We start from the raw sequence: 18,304 nt of genomic DNA on the forward strand, positions 1-18,304 counted from the left end.
CATGGTGGAAGAAAGACTTTTGAAACATCTACTGTATGCAGATGACCTAGTCGTAATGTCACCTTACTCTGCTGGGCTGCAACAGTTGCTTAGAGTCTGCTCTGACTACGGTGAGCAATATGATTTAAAGTTTAACATCAAAAAGAGTGTTGTTATAATAGTGAGGACAAAGGAGGACCGTAAGGCCGTGTTCCCCTCTTTTTATTTGGCTGGACAGGAGTTATCTGTGGTGAATAAGGTCAAATATCTTGGTCACATCATTAGAAGTGACCTTTGTGACGATGATGACATTCAGAGACAGTATTGTAAATTGTATGCACAAGCTAACATGCTTGTTCGTAAATTTAGCATGTGTACTGATGATGTCAAAATAGCTTTGTTTAAAGCCTATTGCACTCCACTGTATACTGCCCACTTGTGGTGCAGTTACAGTAAAGCTAAATTTAACAAGTTGCAGGTTGCATATAATGATGCATTGCGACTTTTATTAAAAGTCCCTCGGTGTACAAGTGCCAGTCAGCTTTTTGTTCAGAATCAGGTGCCTATGTTATGTGCTGTTATCAGAAACTTTGTGTATAAATTTATAAAGCGACTTGAGGCCTCTAAAAATGAAATTATTGTGATCTTGGATAAGAGTACTGTTAGGTACACCTCTGCACTTTGGAGGCACTGGAGAAAGTGCTTATATGGACATTAGATGTAAATTATTTTTTTGTTATTTGTTGTTGTTGTTATCCATGTTGTATGTTGTTTTTGTATGCTTTTTTATTTTATATGGACCTTTTTGAGTCTGAAATAAAGATATCATTCATTATACAATCACAACGTTGGTGACTGTAAATGCCGAAAGTTGACGCTTACACATAAGGGTGACTAGTTTGTGTGAAAAAAAACAACAACTGCATGCACACTGCATTTTGGTTTTGACCTCAACAGGAAGTGGTGGTCACTCTGAAGGTGATGCAGCAGACGGTCTCATGGCAGGCGCTTCAGCCCGAGTGACCTAATTAAGCTTATGATTGTGCTAATCTGATTATTTTTGTACACTGTTTTTATTGTTTTAATATTTATCAGAATTAACAATCTGATGCGAGTTGCGCTGCTCTGATGGGGACTTTTAGGCCTGAACTGTGAGAACTTCTGCATTTTTTTTTCTTGCAAACATCACAAAAAGTTTATTGATCTCAGATAGTTGAGTCAGATCAGAGGCCTCAGTTTGCTTTGGGTTTTTGTAGAAGAGTGAAAAAGATGAGGAAGGGCTTTGGGTTCAGAGAAGAGAAGAGCTGAAAACCACAGTGATGATTAGACTGTAACATGGTTTATCATTCAGATTGTAGACTTTGCATTGCACTGCAGGGTTTAACTACAAATGTGTATGAATTGCGTTTAGTAGAGTTAGCAAATAAAGTCCAATAAATTAAGCGAATGCTTCAAATAATTTTTATTGTGTATGTGCAATTAGTTTAACCATCTCAATAAATGTATTGTTATTATAAATCTAGGTCAGGGTATTGTACCTCCAAGTTGTGTATCGAAGTGTGGTTTGCACCAGTGGAATGTGCAACCTGTGCACAATGAGTTTGAGAGATGGATGCGTGGTGGTGTGTGCATATGCGGTACCGGTGCAAGGTGTAGGTGGATGAGGTGTTTCTGATGGCCTGATCTTAATACTGACTTATATACGTTAACAAAAGCTCTAGGAGAGGCAAATACTAAAATTTCTAAAGTGCATTAAGCATATGTTATGTGCAACACAATCATACCAATATGTTCCAAAAAAACAACCTAAGCTTGTATGACCACACTTTTAAAAAATAAAGGTGCTTACGATGCCATAGAAGAACCTTTTTGTCTAAATGGTTCCATAAAGAACCTTTAACATCTGAAGAACCTTTCTGTTTTACAAAAGGTCCTTTGCGGCGAAAGAAGGTTCTTCAGATTATAAAAAGGTATAAAAGAGATGGTTCTTTAAATAACCTTTGACTGAATGGTTCGTTGTGGAACCAAAAATGGTTCTTCTATGGCATCGCTTGAAGTACCTTTTGAAGCACCTTTATTTTTAAGAGTGTAGCTGGTTTCTTGCTGGTCCAAGATTATCTACAAGCTTGGACCTGCCTCCAACCATATTTATTCCAAAACACAGAAACCATTTTCCAGTTAAAAGACAGAATGAACAAAATCTTAAGACGTTAATAATATTCAAATCGCAAAAAATGACAGTACAAAATACACAGTAGCCTATAATGTACCAGAAAACTACTTCACTCAGTAATAGTCAAGGGCGGGACTAAAAACAGTGAGGTCGCCTCAAACGCACTGCATGTGAAACCTTTTTTCTTTTTAATTTGTAGGTTCGTGAAGAAAGTTTTCTTAATTATCGATTTGATGAAATCAGGCAAATTAAGTGTGTAGACGCTGGTCGGTTTGAATGCGTTAGATCCGTGTTCCTGTCTTTTGTCCATCGGACACTTGACGGTTCTCGTAAAACACATCATGGAATTCAATTATCTTTAGGACAAAATGAGGATTATTATTTGTAAAACAACGTTTTTATGTCTCTTCCTGTTGGTCATGGATGGTAAGTGTTTTAACTGTGTCGCTTCGACTTTAGTCTGTTGGGTTTAAAACAGAAATATGATATTTATTCGCTTATTCTCCGCTGCATCATCCTCTGTCTGCACCTTTAACACATAACGTTATAGATTGTGACCAAAAACAAGTGCGAATTTCTGTGGGTTTATCAGGTATGGGATCAACCAGTAGGCTTGCCTACCAAACAAACAACGTACATAACGTAGCAAATTAGCTTTAATGGAAGTTGCGCCCAAATGTTGGATCAGCCATTGGCAATCTTTCTATAGAAACTTTAAAGATTCTTTCAGCAACATTCTTTGTCGCGCACATACGTATAGGCTATCTAACGTTTACAGGATCACAAAGAAAGTAGTAATCTCCACGAGGGTAGCTTTAATTGACACAATTAATTAACACTAAACATAATTATAACCATGTATTATAAATAACAATCAACATTCCCAATAAGTACAGTCGACTCTGCATATTCTGCAGTATCCAGTGGCTGTTTTTGTTTTGTAATAGTTTTTTAGTTGTATTTGCCCGTGTATAATCATAGGAAACTGAATAAAACTATAAAAAAAATAGGTTAATTTCTTCAGAAGTTAAGAATAGTATACTGTAAAAAATTAATTAAATTAAAGTAATTTTAACAGAACAATAAATGGTTGGTTGGCTATAATGTTACCTTACAATATACAGTATGATTAAAAAGAAATACATTAAGTAAACAATATTAGTTATGGGGCAAAGGGAACTCCGTAGATTTATTTCGTTTCTTTCTTTTTTATCAGTCATGTTCATATAAGTGTTTTATGTTGCATTTTATGTTATTTAGTTCATGCTTAGTGTGTTATTTAAGTCTGTACCCTGAAAAAAAAATCCAAATAGGTTGGTATGTTAACATTATATAATTTATTTACATGTACATGGAATTGTAAAATATAGTTTTGCTCCTGTAATTCTAATGAAAAAAAAATACAATATCATTTTGAAATTATTAGTATTATTAGTAATACTATTAATATTAGTAAATTCTAAATGGCTCCTTCTATTTGTAATCCTCCTTCATTACAATTATTCTGGGAAAACTGTTTCTGAATGTGTTTCAGATGTGTTTGGTGGTGATACAGATGTAATGAAGTCAGTGTCAGTAACTGAGGGAGATTCTGTCACTCTACACACTGATGTTACTGAAGTACAGAGAGATGATCAGATACTGTGGATGTTTGGACCTAAAGAGAATCGAATAGCTGAACTCTATAAACAGATGATTGATATGTTTAGCAGTAATGAGACATTTGGAGACAGACTGCAGTTGGACTCTTTCACTGGATCTCTGACCATCAGAAACATCAGAAGCACAGACTCTGGACTTTATAAACGACAGATCCGGAGCGACAGAGGGAACTCGGACAAGACATTCAATGTTACTGTCTATGGTAAGACAAATATGACTTAGAATATGTATAAATGGATATGAAGCTTATTATTGGACTGGTAATGAATCAGGAATATGACAGCTCTAAAAATGAAGGTTTGTTAAAAGTTTTATGCATTTCCTAACCATTTGATTCTTTCGCCCAATAAACTATAAACCATTGCCCTTTCTTAATACTGAATGAATTCATCTTTTTTAAAAACGAATATTTAATGCAGCCTTTATTATGTATGCTGTTTTTCTGTTTTTGTAATGTGAACTTAATCCATGGTGATAATGTTGTGTAGCTCAATTCTGATTTCCATGTTTTGGATATTTTGATTATTGCTCTGTTTCATCTGCATTTGGATCATGCTGTCCCTAATGTCTGAGTTTGCCCACATTCCAAAAATATGCTTATTTAATTTACATGTTTCTCAGCTCGTCTGCCTGTTCCTGTCATCACCAGAAACTCTTCAAACTGTTTTTCATCATCATCATCATCATCATCATCAGGATCATCAGTGTCCAGTTGTGTGCTGCTGTGTTCAGCTGTGAATGTGAGTCATGTGACTCTCTCCTGGTACAAAGGAAACAGTTTATTGTCCAGCATCAGTGTGTCTGATCGCAGCATCAGTCTCTCTCTACCTCTGGAGGTGGAATATCAGGATAAAAACACCTACAGCTGTGTGCTCAACAATTCCATCAGTAACCAGACCAGACATCTGGACATCAGTCAACTCTGTCACACATGTACAGGTAGCGCTCATCAGTGATCTGTCTTTTAACAATTCACCCAAAATTAAAAATAATGTAATTTATTTAATTTCTAAAGCAGTTTAAAACCCGTTTGTTGGTTCACCCTGGTTGAGTTTTCAATTGACAAAAATAATAGTGCGAGCAACCAATCATTACAAGATGAAGCAACTGGTGCCCTCTATTGGTCAACACACACACACACACACACACACACACACACACTCAGGCACTGCTGCTTGTTCTTTCGTGCCAATTTAAGTGGGCACTGTCCCTGCAAAATATGAAAATTCAGAGTTGGAACAATCCATTTTTTTTTCCATTCAAACATAATTTAATGAGCAGAAGAGTTTTAAAAACAACCATTTGATTCCTCCATTTTTTTCTTTCTCCAGGCTTTTATGGCAATTCTGTGAGTGTGACTCCATCCCTGATTTATGCTGTGGTGGGCGTGGCCGCTGTTGCTCTACTTGTTTGTTATGTCAGGTCTAGAACGGATTGGAAAAAGAAAAAGCTACCATCACAACCTCACTGACGCGATTCTCTCCTATGGCCATCAGGTGGCAGTAACTCATAATTGTTCAATCAAATTCATGTGCACTTCCCAATGTAAATAAAATATGGCAAACGTGCTTCTATGTAGTCTACCAAAATTCTTGTTTCATTAAACCATCAATTACGCTGTATGCAAGACTGCAGTCTTAAATGCAATGTCAAGCTCCCATAGCAGGTACAAAAGTTTTCTAATAGTGGTTTTCAGTTTTGTACCTGCCCCTTTAAACCGTCTGTCAGTGCGACTTACAAACATAAACACAAAGAGTTCATCTAAAAATTGGCATTTACATTTTTTTCCTCCCAAATTTCATTGCCCACACTTGAAAGTCGCTGACCTAAAGAATCAACAAACAAACACCAATGTAATTTGAGGATCATTGTCAATTTCAATCCACAGTTTAGAAATTCACATTCATTCGTCTTGAAAATAACCAGCTGTTAATGCTGGTGATAATAAAAATTGAAAACAGGCAAACAAAAAGAAAAAAAGTTTATCAAGCCAGCACAGAGCTCGGTCAAAACGCCTGTGAGTGTGAAGCAACAGTGTATGTATGATGAGACATGTAATGACTTGCAGTGCTATGATACAGAGCAGAAAGGTAAGAATTACGGGAAGGACAGCAGGGGTTGGGGTGGAGTCTTGTGGCTTTACTTAAGAACCCTGAGGACATGAATAACTGCCATTTTTTTGAGTATCAGACTAGCTGAGAGAACATAAACATGACATTCATGAAGTTTCTGATCTTAATGTATCACATACTGCACTTTTGTACAATAATGAAGTAATCGTTCTCTTTAAGTCATTTGTTTTTAATGGTCATTTTAACTCTGCTGTGTCATCTCCATGCAGAATGTAGATTTGTTAGAGGGGAATTTGGATATGCAAAAAATAAAAATATAAAAAAAAACGGGCCAATGTTGAACTAGTTCTTCAGTCTTTCGTTTCCTATATATTAGACATGCTGGTTCTGCCACAATCCAATCAATTTATTGTCATCATTTACTTATCATGTCATACCAAGCCTATATGATATATGAAGATATTTTGAAAAATGTCTTTATACAATATTTTTTTTTATACACAATAAGAGTGAATGTGGCCCAATGTTGTTTGGACCCCAAAGTTCTTTAAAACATTTTCTTTTGTTAAAAGCAAAGAAAATCAAGCGCAAATCAGGTTTCTTTCTCCTCAATCAAGTGTTGTAATGCTGACAGATGCAGGTGTGCAAAGCCATTGTGGTGAAATGAGAGACTGCTGCATGTTCGATCAGTGTCCATTGACGGTGGAGTATATGGTCTCTTCTGTCCCATTAGGCTTCTGTAGGACAACACAGACAGAAGATAAGTCTCAAGACAAAAACCAGGAGGCTCATTTTTATAGCATTTCTATAATTTTCTGTATAGCAATCAGTTCTTACTTTGAAACACATTTTAAAAGTTAAAAGACAGTTCACATGTATCTAGTATTTAGTGGATGCTATTGTTGAGATGTATAGCTGAAAAAATTCTATGCTTTGATCATTCCAGAGTAATCGCACTACTGAAAACCTCAGTTCGTCATACCAGAAGCTGGCAAAGTCACAAGGAAGAAAAGCATTGTCTTCTGATTAATGTGCTACTAATGCGTTACAGAACTATTCCAGTAAAAGTATACTGCCATAGCTACATGCAAACTTTTAAAAACTTTAGTTGTTTTTTTAAAACACAGCAAAACAAATTATAATTTTTATCTGGTGTAAAAGTGAACATGCCCATGGGAGTCATACCTTGTTTTGTACATTAGGTAAAAATTTTGTTTCGGCATAAGCTAGCTCAATGTCGTCTGTCTGAACCGTTTCAGCTGCATGTGCAGTAAAGAAAAAAATAAAAATAAAAAAATCATTAATAGCAATCATAAAAACATGAATGCACATATGCTTGTTGCATTAGCTTAAGATAAGACCTGCCTTTTGGCCTTGATGTTCTGTATTTCCTGTAAAGACAGCCCATCACAATTGCTAGCATAGCCAGTACTACCGCAAATGTTAATGCTGCAACAAGCCATGGTGAATGGCAATCTGAAATTGAAAGAGGAAAAACAACAATTATCATTCACCTGTGCCTTTAAAGAAGAAATAGAAATACTAGTTATGGAACAGCAGTGATATGAAGGCAGAAAAGGAATTAAATTTACATTCATTGTACAGAATACCCTTTAAATAAATTTTCATTTTGACTTCCAGTATATAAATATGCAGTCATGCCTTCATTTTTTTATCTTGCACTACCCTACAGCACTACTGTAAGTTGTTGGTATAATTAACAAAAATGGTCTGAACTAAAGTACTGATTTATATATAAAAGTACCAAAGTATCAAAAAAAGCTATTTAGCTTAGTAAAAAAAAACAAAAAAAAAAAACACCTATGTGGACATACCTTTACATTGTTACATTAAAAGACAGATCACTGATGAGCGCTACCTGGACGTGTGTGACAGAGTTGAGTAATGTCCAGATGTCTGGTCTGGTTGCTGATGGGATTGTTGAGCACACAGCTGTAGGTGTTTTTCTCCTGATATTCCACCTCCAGAGGTAGAGAGAGACTGATGCTGAGATCAGACACACTGATGCTGGACAATAAACTGTTTCCTTTGTACCAGGAGAGAGTCACATCACTCACATTCACAGCTGAACACAGCAGCACACAACTGGACACTGATGATCCTGATGATGATGATGATGATGAAAAACAGTTTGAAGAGTTTCTGGTGATGACAGGAACAGGCAGACGAGCTGAAAAACATGTAAATGAAATAAGCGTATTTTTGGAATGTGGGCAAACTCAGACATTAGGGACAGCATGATCCAAATGCAGATGAAACAGAGCAATAATCAAAACATCCAAAACACGGAAATCAAAATTGAGCTACACAACATTATCACCATGGCTTGTGAAAAGGCCCACAAAGCACAAGGAAACACACAGCTATATACACAAAGTGTAAATTAAGACACAGGTGTACATAATTTGGGAACGACAGATAGGAAACAGGAACTGAACCAATTACAAACTAAAGCTCAATATAAGTTTACATTACAAAAACACGACAGCATACATAACATCAAATATTAGTTAAAAAAAAAGATTAATTGGGTTTAAATGTGTTATAATTTGCTAGCGTAAAATACAAGTAGTTGAGAAATAAATTGTAATTTCAACAAACTTCAACAAATTGCAACATTTTTAGAGCTGTCATATTCCCGATTCACTACCAGTCCAGTAATAAGGTTCATGTCCATTTATACACATTCTATGTTTTTTAGTCATATTTGTCTTACCATAGACAGTAGCATTGAATGTCTTGTCCGAGTTCCCTCTGTCGCTCCGGATCTGTCGTTTATAAAGTCCAGAGTCTGTGCTTCTGATGTTTCTGATGGTCAGAGATCCAGTGAAAGAGTCCAACTGCAGTCTGTCTCCAAATGTCCCATTACTGCTGAACATATCAATGCTGTGTTTATAGATTTCAGCTATACGAGTTTCTTTAGGTCCAAACATCCACAGTATCTGATCATCTCTCTGTACTTTAGTAACATCAGTGTTTAGAGTGACAGAATCTCCCTCAGTCACTGATACTGACTTAATTACATCTGTATCACCAGCAAACACACCTGAAACACATTCAGAAACAGTTTTGCAAAATTAATTGTAATGAAGGTTTACAAAAAGAAGAAGACATTTATAAATAGAATTTACTAGTAATAGCAATACTAATAATTTAAAGTGATACTGTAATTTTAGAATTGCAGGAACAAAATTATATTTTACTATTCCCTGTGTATGCAAATAAATTGTATAATGTTAACATAAGCAAAAAGTGAAATGAAAGACTAAACACACATTTAACATGAACAAAATAACATAAAATGCAACATAAAACACTCACGTTTTTACGCTTTCATTTTCTTTTTCTGTTAAAATTTCTTACAGTCCTTACAGTAGTTAGTGTCCACCTCTAAATAAGAATTATTCTTACGTTTATCGAGTTTTGAATGGTTATACACTGGCAAATAAAATCAACAAAACAATTACAAACTAAACAAAAACAGCCACTGGATATGGCAGAATATTACGTACTGTGCGTGCAAGGGCGGGTGCTTATTGGGAATGTTAATAATTGTTATTTATAATTCTGGGTTATAATTATGTTTAGTGTTAATTGGTTATGTTAAACTGTGTCGGTTTAAAGTTCTCTCGTGGAGATTAGTGCTCCCTTTGTGATCCTGTTGAAGTTTAGATACGTATGTGTGCAACATTTAAAGGACAAAGAATGTTGCGCTCTTATAGTTTCCCAATGGTTTAAGATTCCCAAATGGCTGATCCAGCAGTTGAGCGCAACTTCCATCAAAGCTAATCTACTAGGCTACGTTACGTACGTAGATTGTTTGGTGGGCAAACCTAATCCATCCCATATTTTTTAAACTCACAGAAATTCTCACATTTAATCCTAACCTTTGGTTTTGGTCACAATCTCTAACGTGTTATTATATGACAAAGGAGCAGATAGATGATGCAGCGCTATCTAAAGGAGAATAAGCGAATACATTTCATCTTTATGTTTTAAACATAAAAGACTGAAGACGAAGTGACACAGTAGAACACTTACCATCCATAGCCAACAGGAAGAGACATAAGAACGTTGTTTTACTAATAGTAATCCTCATTTTGTCCTAAAGATAACTGAATTCCACATGATGTGTTATACAAGAACCGTGTTCGATGGACAAAAGACAGGAACCCGATCTGACGCGGATCCAAACGCATTCAAACGACTAAAATATACAGATTAATTTACACGATTTAATCAAATCGTTGATTAAGAAATATTTTTCTTGACGAAACTACGAATTAAAAAGGAAAAAAGTTTTCATATGCAGTGCGTTTGAGTCGACCTCACTGTTTTTAGTCCCGCCCTGACTATAACAGAGTGAAGTAGTTTACATTATAGGCTTCTGTGTATTTTGTACTGTCTGTTTTGCGATTCAGGCGAGTTTTTGAGTTAAACTATATAGGCTAATTTTTGAGGAAAACTATCCCAGTTTAATTTATGTGAAAATTTGTGCAGTTTTCAAATTATAAATATTATGAACTATTATTGGCCTATTATTATCTTTTTGTTCTGTTCTGTTTTATAGAATATAGTTCACTCTCTTTGACCTTGAAAACTGTTACTGTGTTTTGGAATAAAATTGGTTGGGGGCTGGTTCAAGCTTGTAGAACAGGGGTGCCCAAACTCGGTCCTGGAGGGCCGGTGTCCTGAAGAGTATAGCTCCAACCCCAATTAAACACACCTGAACCAGTTAATCAACTCTTACTAGGCATACTAGAAACTTAAAGGCAGGTGTGTTGAGGTAAGTTGGAGCTAAACTCTGCAGGACACCGGCCCTCCAGGACTGAGTTTGGGCACTCATGTTGTAGAACATCTTGGACCAGCAAGGTTTTTTGGAACATATCGACATGATTGTATTGCAACTAACATATGCTTGATGTACTCTTTAAACTTTAGTATTTGCCTCTGCTACAGCTTTTGCTAAGTGAGAAGAGGCAGTATTAAGATCAGGCCATCAGAAGCGCCTCATCCACCTACACCATGCACTGGTACCGCATTATGCACACACCACCACGCATCCATCTCTAGAAATTATTGTTGTGCACAGGTTGCATATTCCACTGGTACAAACCACACTTTGGTACACAACTTACAAGTACAATACCCTGACCTAGATTTATAATAACAATACATTTATTGAGGTGGTTAAAAGTTGCACATACACAATAATAATTCTTTGAAGCGTTCACTTAATTTATTGGACTTCATTTGCTAAGCCTACTAAACATAATTCATACACATCTGTAGTTAAAGCATGCAGTGCAGTGCAAACTGTACAATCTGAATGATAAACCATGTTACAGTCTAATCATCGCTGTGGTTTTCAGCTCTTCTCTGAAGCCCCTTCCTCATCTTTTTCACTCTTCTACAAAAACCCAAAGCAAACTGAGGCCTCTGATCTGACTCAACTATCTGAGATCTCAATGATCTCTTTGTGATGTTTGCAGGAAAGAAAGGTGCAGAAGTTCTCACAGCTCAGGCCTAAAAGTTCCCTTCAGAGCAGCACAACTCACAACAGATTGATGATTCCAATATTTAAACAATAAAGAACAGTGTACAAAAATAATCAGGTCAGCACAATCATAAACTTAAATAGGTCACACGGGCTGAAGCGCCTGCCATGAGACCTTCTGTCGCATCACGTACAGAGTGACCACCACTTCCTGTTGAGATGCAACGAAGATCAAAGAGGTCAAAACCAAAATGCAGTGTGCACGCAGTTGTCCTTTTTCCCACAAACGAGTCACCCTTGTGTTAGCGTCAACTTTCGTCATTTACGGTCACCAGCATTATGGTTTTAAAAGATATGTGAAGATCCTAGGCGGAGTTTCACTTTTATGCGTGGGGGGCACCCACTGGCAGACGAGCCACAAGCACTTTTTTTTTTAATATGTTCTACATTTCATGTATTTGTATAACACATATTCTACATTAAAAATACATTTAGAATGAACAATAACTACTGCTGTACAAAGAGTAAATTTTTCCGAATTGCGTAGATTACCACTATTTTTCTTTAATCTCTTCAGATAAATTTTCAGTCAAATCGTTCTGTGCTAGATCAGAGCCAGTTTCTTATTCTCCTCATAACTGAGAAACTTATTTCTGATGTAGACAAACTAGAGCCCTGCATTTCAGCCCGGGCCCGACGGGCCCCGACTTTTTTACGCCCCTTGGGCTGAGCTTCGGGACAATTTTCAAGTCGTAGTTCAGACGTGGGCTGGTCCTCGGGCCTGTTTTAGGCTTCTCCTTATTTTAATATTTTAGACATCCGGAAAAAAGACGGGTAATTCTGATAAGCTGTTGGACACGGGCCGGGCTAGGGCCTAAATTTGACGCCCGTGCAGGGCTCTAAGCTGAACCAACGGGCAGCGTGAGAGCAAGCTGCAGTAGTCTGAAAAAGTTAGGATATTTGTCCTTCCGTAGCCTACTTCATCTTTAAGTTTCTCAAGAGTGATCGGCGATCGCACATTTCACAAGATCCATTTCAGCTGTCACAAGCTGAGGGTGTACACTCTTAAAAATAAAGATGCTTCAAAAGGTTCTTCACAGCGATGCCATAGAAGAACCATTTTTGGTTCCACAAAGAACCATTCAGTCAAAGGTTCAATTGATCAAACATATAGGCTCATTGTCTGCCGCTGGCCACTTGGTCGTTACTTTAAAAAACAAAAACTAAACGAAATATAATCACTTTGCCATTACATACAAAACTGAACCATTTTAATAGCTGAAACAGTAGTATAAGCTGTTTTGGGAGGAGGGGGAAAAAAGACGGGTAATTCTGATAAGCTGTTGGACACGGGCCGGGCTAGGGCCTAAATTTGACGCCCGTGCAGGGCTCTAAGCTGAACCAACGGGCAGCGTGAGAGCAAGCTGCAGTAGTCTGAAAAAGTTAGGATATTTGTCCTTCCGTAGCCTACTTCATCTTTAAGTTTCTCAAGAGTGATCGGCGATCGCACATTTCACAAGATCCATTTCAGCTGTCACAAGCTGAGGGTGTACACTCTTAAAAATAAAGATGCTTCAAAAGGTTCTTCACAGCGATGCCATAGAAGAACCATTTTTGGTTCCACAAAGAACCATTATGTCAAAAGTTCTTTAAAGAACCATCTCTTTCTTACCTTTTTGTAATCTGAAGAACCTTCTTTCGCCACAAAGAACCTTTTGTCAAACAGAAAGGTTCTTCAGATATTAAAGGTTCTTTATGGAACCATTTAGACAAAAAGGTTCTTCTATGTTATCGTGAAGCACCTTTATTTTTAAGAGTGTATATAGTATTTTAAAATGAAAATGAAGCCATTCAAATAGGCCTACATTTATTTACCAGATTTTTAATAGCATTTGTAACAAACTGCTCAGTTCCGTCACATAGAGCACAGATTGTAGTTTGATGGTTAGTTGAAAGAACAGTATATTACTTTACAAATGCTCACAAATGTCACTTTTTTACCATAAAATAAGCATTATATTCAGTGAGTGTCTGCTTGATTACCTGACATGACATTATGGTGCCACAAGAAGCAGTTTGAAGTTGGAGTTTAATATCATCCCACATCTGTGTTTCCAAAACAACTGAGGGAAATGTTTCCATTGCTACCCCTGATATCAGGGAAAGCAGTTTGGGCAGTTTAAAAGACGTAGTTTAAAGATAGCAGAGCTGTGTACTATAAACATGTTTCCCCAACAGAGTGTTTTAGAACCAGTTTGGACATAAAGTCCCGAATTATTGTCCCTGTAATTACTGCGTTTATAGAATTATGTACATTCCTTTTACAGACAAATTGCTAATAGCTGTCACAGACTGAACTAAAACTTAATATCATAAAACCCTCACTTCACACTTTTTTCACACGTTGGGTTCTGGTAGGCCACCATTTCCTGTAGATCAGAGAGATAGCACTCTTTCCCGCGGTCCCATTAGATTTACGCTGAGCAATATCATATTTATGTACTGAACTCCAATTGACTGATCAGCTGTTGTTAGGATTTGATCTTTTGTCTTATAAAATGTCCATTGTATTCTTTCATCCCATGTTTTGTGGTCATGATTATGATTCAGACTGACCAAACCGAAAGGGCTTCAGTGTTTTAACTACCTTATTGGTCGAGTCGGTCGCCAGGTTGGTTGCCAAGTTACAGCTCCCAGATGGCCGATGATATCTGATACGTGCACCAACTGTCTTTTGTTTGCATACAGTGTGATATATCAGCATCACACAAAACACAAAGGACAGGGGGAATTTTGGATTCTGTGTGACATGGACAACAGACCATCAGTGTCCACCAGTGCTTAAACACTCATTTCCTATTTCTAATAATAAACCTCATCAGTAACCAAAAGGATCCTTTACACTCAGAGGATGTTGGCCTGGTTAATGGCAGTCTAAGGGAGGAGTGCAGTGTTTATACTGTAACTTGATCTGTCTCCTGTAAGTGTGGTCTGATTTACATGTTTACAATTGGTAGAGTTTAGTTTGAGGGGCTTGAAGGTAGGAAAGTTTTGTACATAAAAAAGTGGGATTCCCTGATCTTTCCAGTGTTCAGCACCAGTGTGGTTTACCAAGATACACCATTATGTAAGGCAAGCAGCTGGTTATGTAATGGAAGTGGGCTTTAGAGTTCAGATTTTGCTTAGAACTTATATATCAGTTCCTCATTTTAAGACCTCCTACTTGCCTTTCAGATGGCGCACTTCCTTGTTTTACAACGGTTTTGTCTATTAGAGATAAGACTCATAATACTGAATCTAAAATGAAACAGAAAATGAGGAAAACGTGTGAGGTACAAGAGAAGCTGCAGACCTGTAACCATGCATCAATACAAGTTTCGTATTTTTATCTTGGTCTGTCACTGTTTCACTTACCAAACCGCATCCTGTGTCAGAGGTCTACAGGCAGACCATGTGAAGCGTCAGAGTTCTTTAAAAAGACCCAGCTTCCTGTGACAATGAAGTACAGTCTACCATGTTTGTCCTTTCCTCTACAAATATTGACACTAGTTCTCTGTTCAAGGAAAACACACCTAGCCTACAACAGTGTGAACAATACAGTATGGTTAAACACACAGTGACAATTTCGAGCAAAGACTGACACCAGAAAAAGGATCAGCAAAAGGATATTTTTTCTTTTTCTTTCTGTACCCTCCCCCTCACTCCCAGTCTTCTGTGCAGTGTTTATCTCACACAAGGGAAGAGGGAGCTTGGGGATTTCCATGGAAACAAGTGCAGTTGCTTTCTGACATTACACAAAGCAGAAAATGAGCCTTGGGGTTCTGACGCATGCCATAAAACCACAAGTTCACAAGAAACATAAAATAACAGAAATAGTTAGCTAATATATTGTAATCATTTCTATATTCTAGTTTATTTAAATAACCAACTATGCAGTTTTCCATAAAATGCATACAACAATGGATAAATGCAACAAAAAGCTATTAACCTTAAAGGTCCACAAAGTATTTTGTTTACTTTGCTCTGACCCCTAGAGGCGTCTTTGCTTACAAAACCCTTGCATTTTACGTTTCTCACGTGCCCTTACTAAACAAACCCTTATCATCGGGAGAAACGCTCACAACCCGTTACTGAGGAGTTATTTGCCAGGGCAAACCATTTTACAAAATAGGTGAATCGTAAGATAAATATGTGATATAGACAATATTTATGTGTACATCCTGTGTCATAATAAAGAGTTTAACATGAGATTTTACTTTTTTTGCGAGTAGTAAGTAGACCTAAAGGACTGTCCTCATCTCGAAACCCGGGAAAAAGCTCTTTATTTTCCCGCCGGCGTCAAACGCAAAATGCATCTTATTACAGAAGCCTGCAGTGACTTAAAGGTAAAAGATTACATAGCCTACCTACGTTAAATCGTTTCTGCCACCTTCTGGTCGCTAAATGTTATTATTTTATAGTGGCGAGAAAGACAGAAATCACACAGAAATCTACAAAATAAAATCTATAAAACATAACTTCAGCTGGGAGAAATAAAGTTAATTTAAAACAGACGTTTTATTTATTACAAAATTAATAAATTTTACCAAACACAAACATGATTACACCCACAATCTTTAAAATTATGAAAAAACAAAAAAAAATCATAGACAGCTAATATTTGTATTGCTCAGATATTATAACCTTCTTTTTTTTTCCTTACACATCATATTTCCCATTTCAACAAGACTAGATTTGGTTTGCCACCTGAGGTGGCGCTAGAAGAAATGCTTGATGCTAAATAACTATTACTGGGCAAAGGAAAAAACACAAACTACATGCCCAGATTTTTTATTTTTATTAATTTTTTTAATGTAGAAGATGGTCTACTTTGGTCTAAAATGTACTCAGTAATAGCTTGTATGCAATGTTACATTTACTATCATGCTGTTATAGGCCTACTGAATCAGTATATGGTTATCTGCAGCCTTAATCATCCAACATAGCCTACACTATTGTAAGCTTGATATTTGTAATCTTAAAGTGCAACATAATCCTGTTTACTTCCTTGTTGGCTAATGCTTAAAGGTGGGGTAAGCGATTTCTGGTAGCCAATGTTGACATTTGAAATCACCAAAACAAACACGCAACAAATGCGCCCCTACCCCAAAAGGGTCTCGCCCCTATTTTGATAGCTCCGCCTAACACATACGTACGCAACCCAGGCAACGATTAGTTAAAGCAAAACCAATGTTACACCATGTCTACACCGGACGCGAGTGGCACGGCGCGACAAAATTCTGTAGAACTCATTATAATCAGTGATGCTGTCTACACTGGATGCGGCACGGCGTGACACGACAAATCCCAGACAGAAAACTGCTGCTGCGTTCTATTTATGACGTATTGGCACAAATTTCAAATGATTTTCAACGGTCGCTTTGTCGCGTTCAGTGTACTAGACAGCTTTAGCTGATTTAGCTGTTGCGGCGCAGACACGTTGTGTTACTCACCTATCCAGAAAAAACAAAGCAACCTCAGCTTCTGATCGCAGGTTAGTTTGGGCTCAAAACATAACAGCCGCAGCCTGAATGTCTAATGAATGTCAAACTAATTTTACCGCTGTTTCCGCACCTTGAGTTCTCTCCAGCGCTGGAAAGCTGATCCGATATTTACACGGGTCCTACTTTTTGCCTTATCGTAAACCTTCTGTTGTTCTGCAGACGTTTTCCTCTTTTGTTTTTTATCCGCCATCTCTATCTTTCTGTTGTCGCTCGGCTCGGCTAATGTCCGTCCTGTGCACTGAGCGCTCTCTCCTCTGCATCATGAGACACGCTTCTTACTGCTGATTGGCTACAAGTTTGTTTTGGTACTCGGCCCGACTCGTAAAGCATTATTTAAAAAATACATGCCCCACCTTTAAATCAGCCCTGTTGTCCCAACTTGCATATATTTCAGAAGGATTTCTACAGAGAAAACGTTTCTTTTTCCAGCAGTGATTAGACAAATGCAGTCTTCTCTCAGATGAAAGAAAACAGAGACTAAGACCCCCACTAATGAAGTTTTGGCATGGTGCCATTATGGCATGTAGCTGGCTTCCATCCACCTGCCAATAAACAGATATATATACAAAGCTTTTTTCCATGCACAATTACAAATGTAGGTTTTATTTAGCATCAAATAATTTTCCTCTCCACAGCTGCCCTGAATATAGACATATTAATTAATACTGTGTGAGCTGGGATGTAGGATAGGCCTTAATGGTATGTGAAGTCAAAAGTTCAACAATCTGTCCTACTCATAATGAGCATGCATAGAAGCACACAGAAGTCGTTTCAAACTTTTTTCATCTGTTGATATTATACTAAACAGGACACATTATTAGAAAAATATTATTTTATTGTTTGCTTTGAAATTTCTCCATTACAAAACCATAACCTGAAAAATCATCACATCTACCATTATAACAACTAGAAACTTTGTAAGGTCACACACTCAATGTACAACATATTGCGCTTTATAGTTCAATTAATTCAAAGAGTATACAGTATATCAGTCAATATACCAGACTCTTGATTTGTGTGAGGCACATTGATTTGATAAACTTTGGCACTATAACTTACCCTGACTACCTACAACCTAGTACATATTAGGTCATGGGGCAGCACACGGCCTCTTCATGCTTTGTCAGGAGTGATATTCTGGAGAAGGTTTTAAAGCAGCTTCTGCACTGGTATTTCTTGATCTCAGAGTGGGTTTGTAAATGTGCCCGGAGATTTGAGCGGTCAGCGAATGCACGACTGCAGTGAGGGCAGGAGAATGGCTTTTCACCTAAAATAATTAAATGATTTGAGTTAGGTCTTATTCTCATTTTAAATCCATTTTCAAAATACAATGTGTCATTTTCAAACTTCTTTTAGC

The 18,304-nt window shown here is 37.2% G+C and overlaps 2 protein-coding genes across 5 annotated transcripts in view; one reads left to right on the forward strand and one right to left on the reverse strand.

Annotated features, from left to right (window-relative positions):
• The first annotated feature begins 2,295 nt into the window (after positions 1-2,295).
• Positions 2,296-5,538, forward strand: LOC107658401 (uncharacterized). Its single transcript, XM_016446937.1, has 4 exons — positions 2,296-2,578; positions 3,687-4,016; positions 4,436-4,753; positions 5,146-5,538. Exons 1-4 carry the CDS (start codon positions 2,521-2,523, stop codon positions 5,283-5,285), a joined length of 846 nt encoding a protein of 281 aa, XP_016302423.1. The 5' UTR covers positions 2,296-2,520; the 3' UTR covers positions 5,286-5,538.
• A 72-nt stretch (positions 5,539-5,610) lies between these two features.
• LOC107658400 (SLAM family member 5-like) overlaps positions 5,611-18,304 on the reverse strand; it is a 35,505-nt gene continuing 22,811 nt past the window's right edge. The window contains exons 1-7 of one of the 4 annotated variants that reach the window (XM_016446934.1): positions 9,949-10,263; positions 8,624-8,953; positions 7,965-8,077; positions 7,766-7,868; positions 7,252-7,362; positions 7,072-7,145; positions 5,611-6,623 (exon numbers count right to left, since the gene is read on the reverse strand). In XM_016446934.1, coding sequence (XP_016302420.1) covers positions 6,573-6,623; positions 7,072-7,145; positions 7,252-7,362; positions 7,766-7,868; positions 7,965-8,077; positions 8,624-8,953; positions 9,949-10,006 — 840 coding nt within the window. In that variant the 5' untranslated portion in view covers positions 10,007-10,263 and the 3' untranslated portion in view covers positions 5,611-6,572. Of the gene's footprint in view, positions 6,624-7,071; positions 7,146-7,251; positions 7,363-7,721; positions 8,078-8,623; positions 8,954-9,948; positions 10,264-18,304 lie in introns of those variants that run through there. The other 3 variants (XM_016446932.1, XM_016446936.1, XM_016446935.1) reach the window with 3 other exon arrangements.

Source organism: Sinocyclocheilus anshuiensis, unplaced genomic scaffold (genome assembly GCF_001515605.1).
Source record: "Sinocyclocheilus anshuiensis isolate Anshui unplaced genomic scaffold, SAMN03320099.WGS_v1.1 scaffold795, whole genome shotgun sequence".
Lineage (NCBI taxonomy): Eukaryota > Metazoa > Chordata > Actinopteri > Cypriniformes > Cyprinidae > Sinocyclocheilus > Sinocyclocheilus anshuiensis.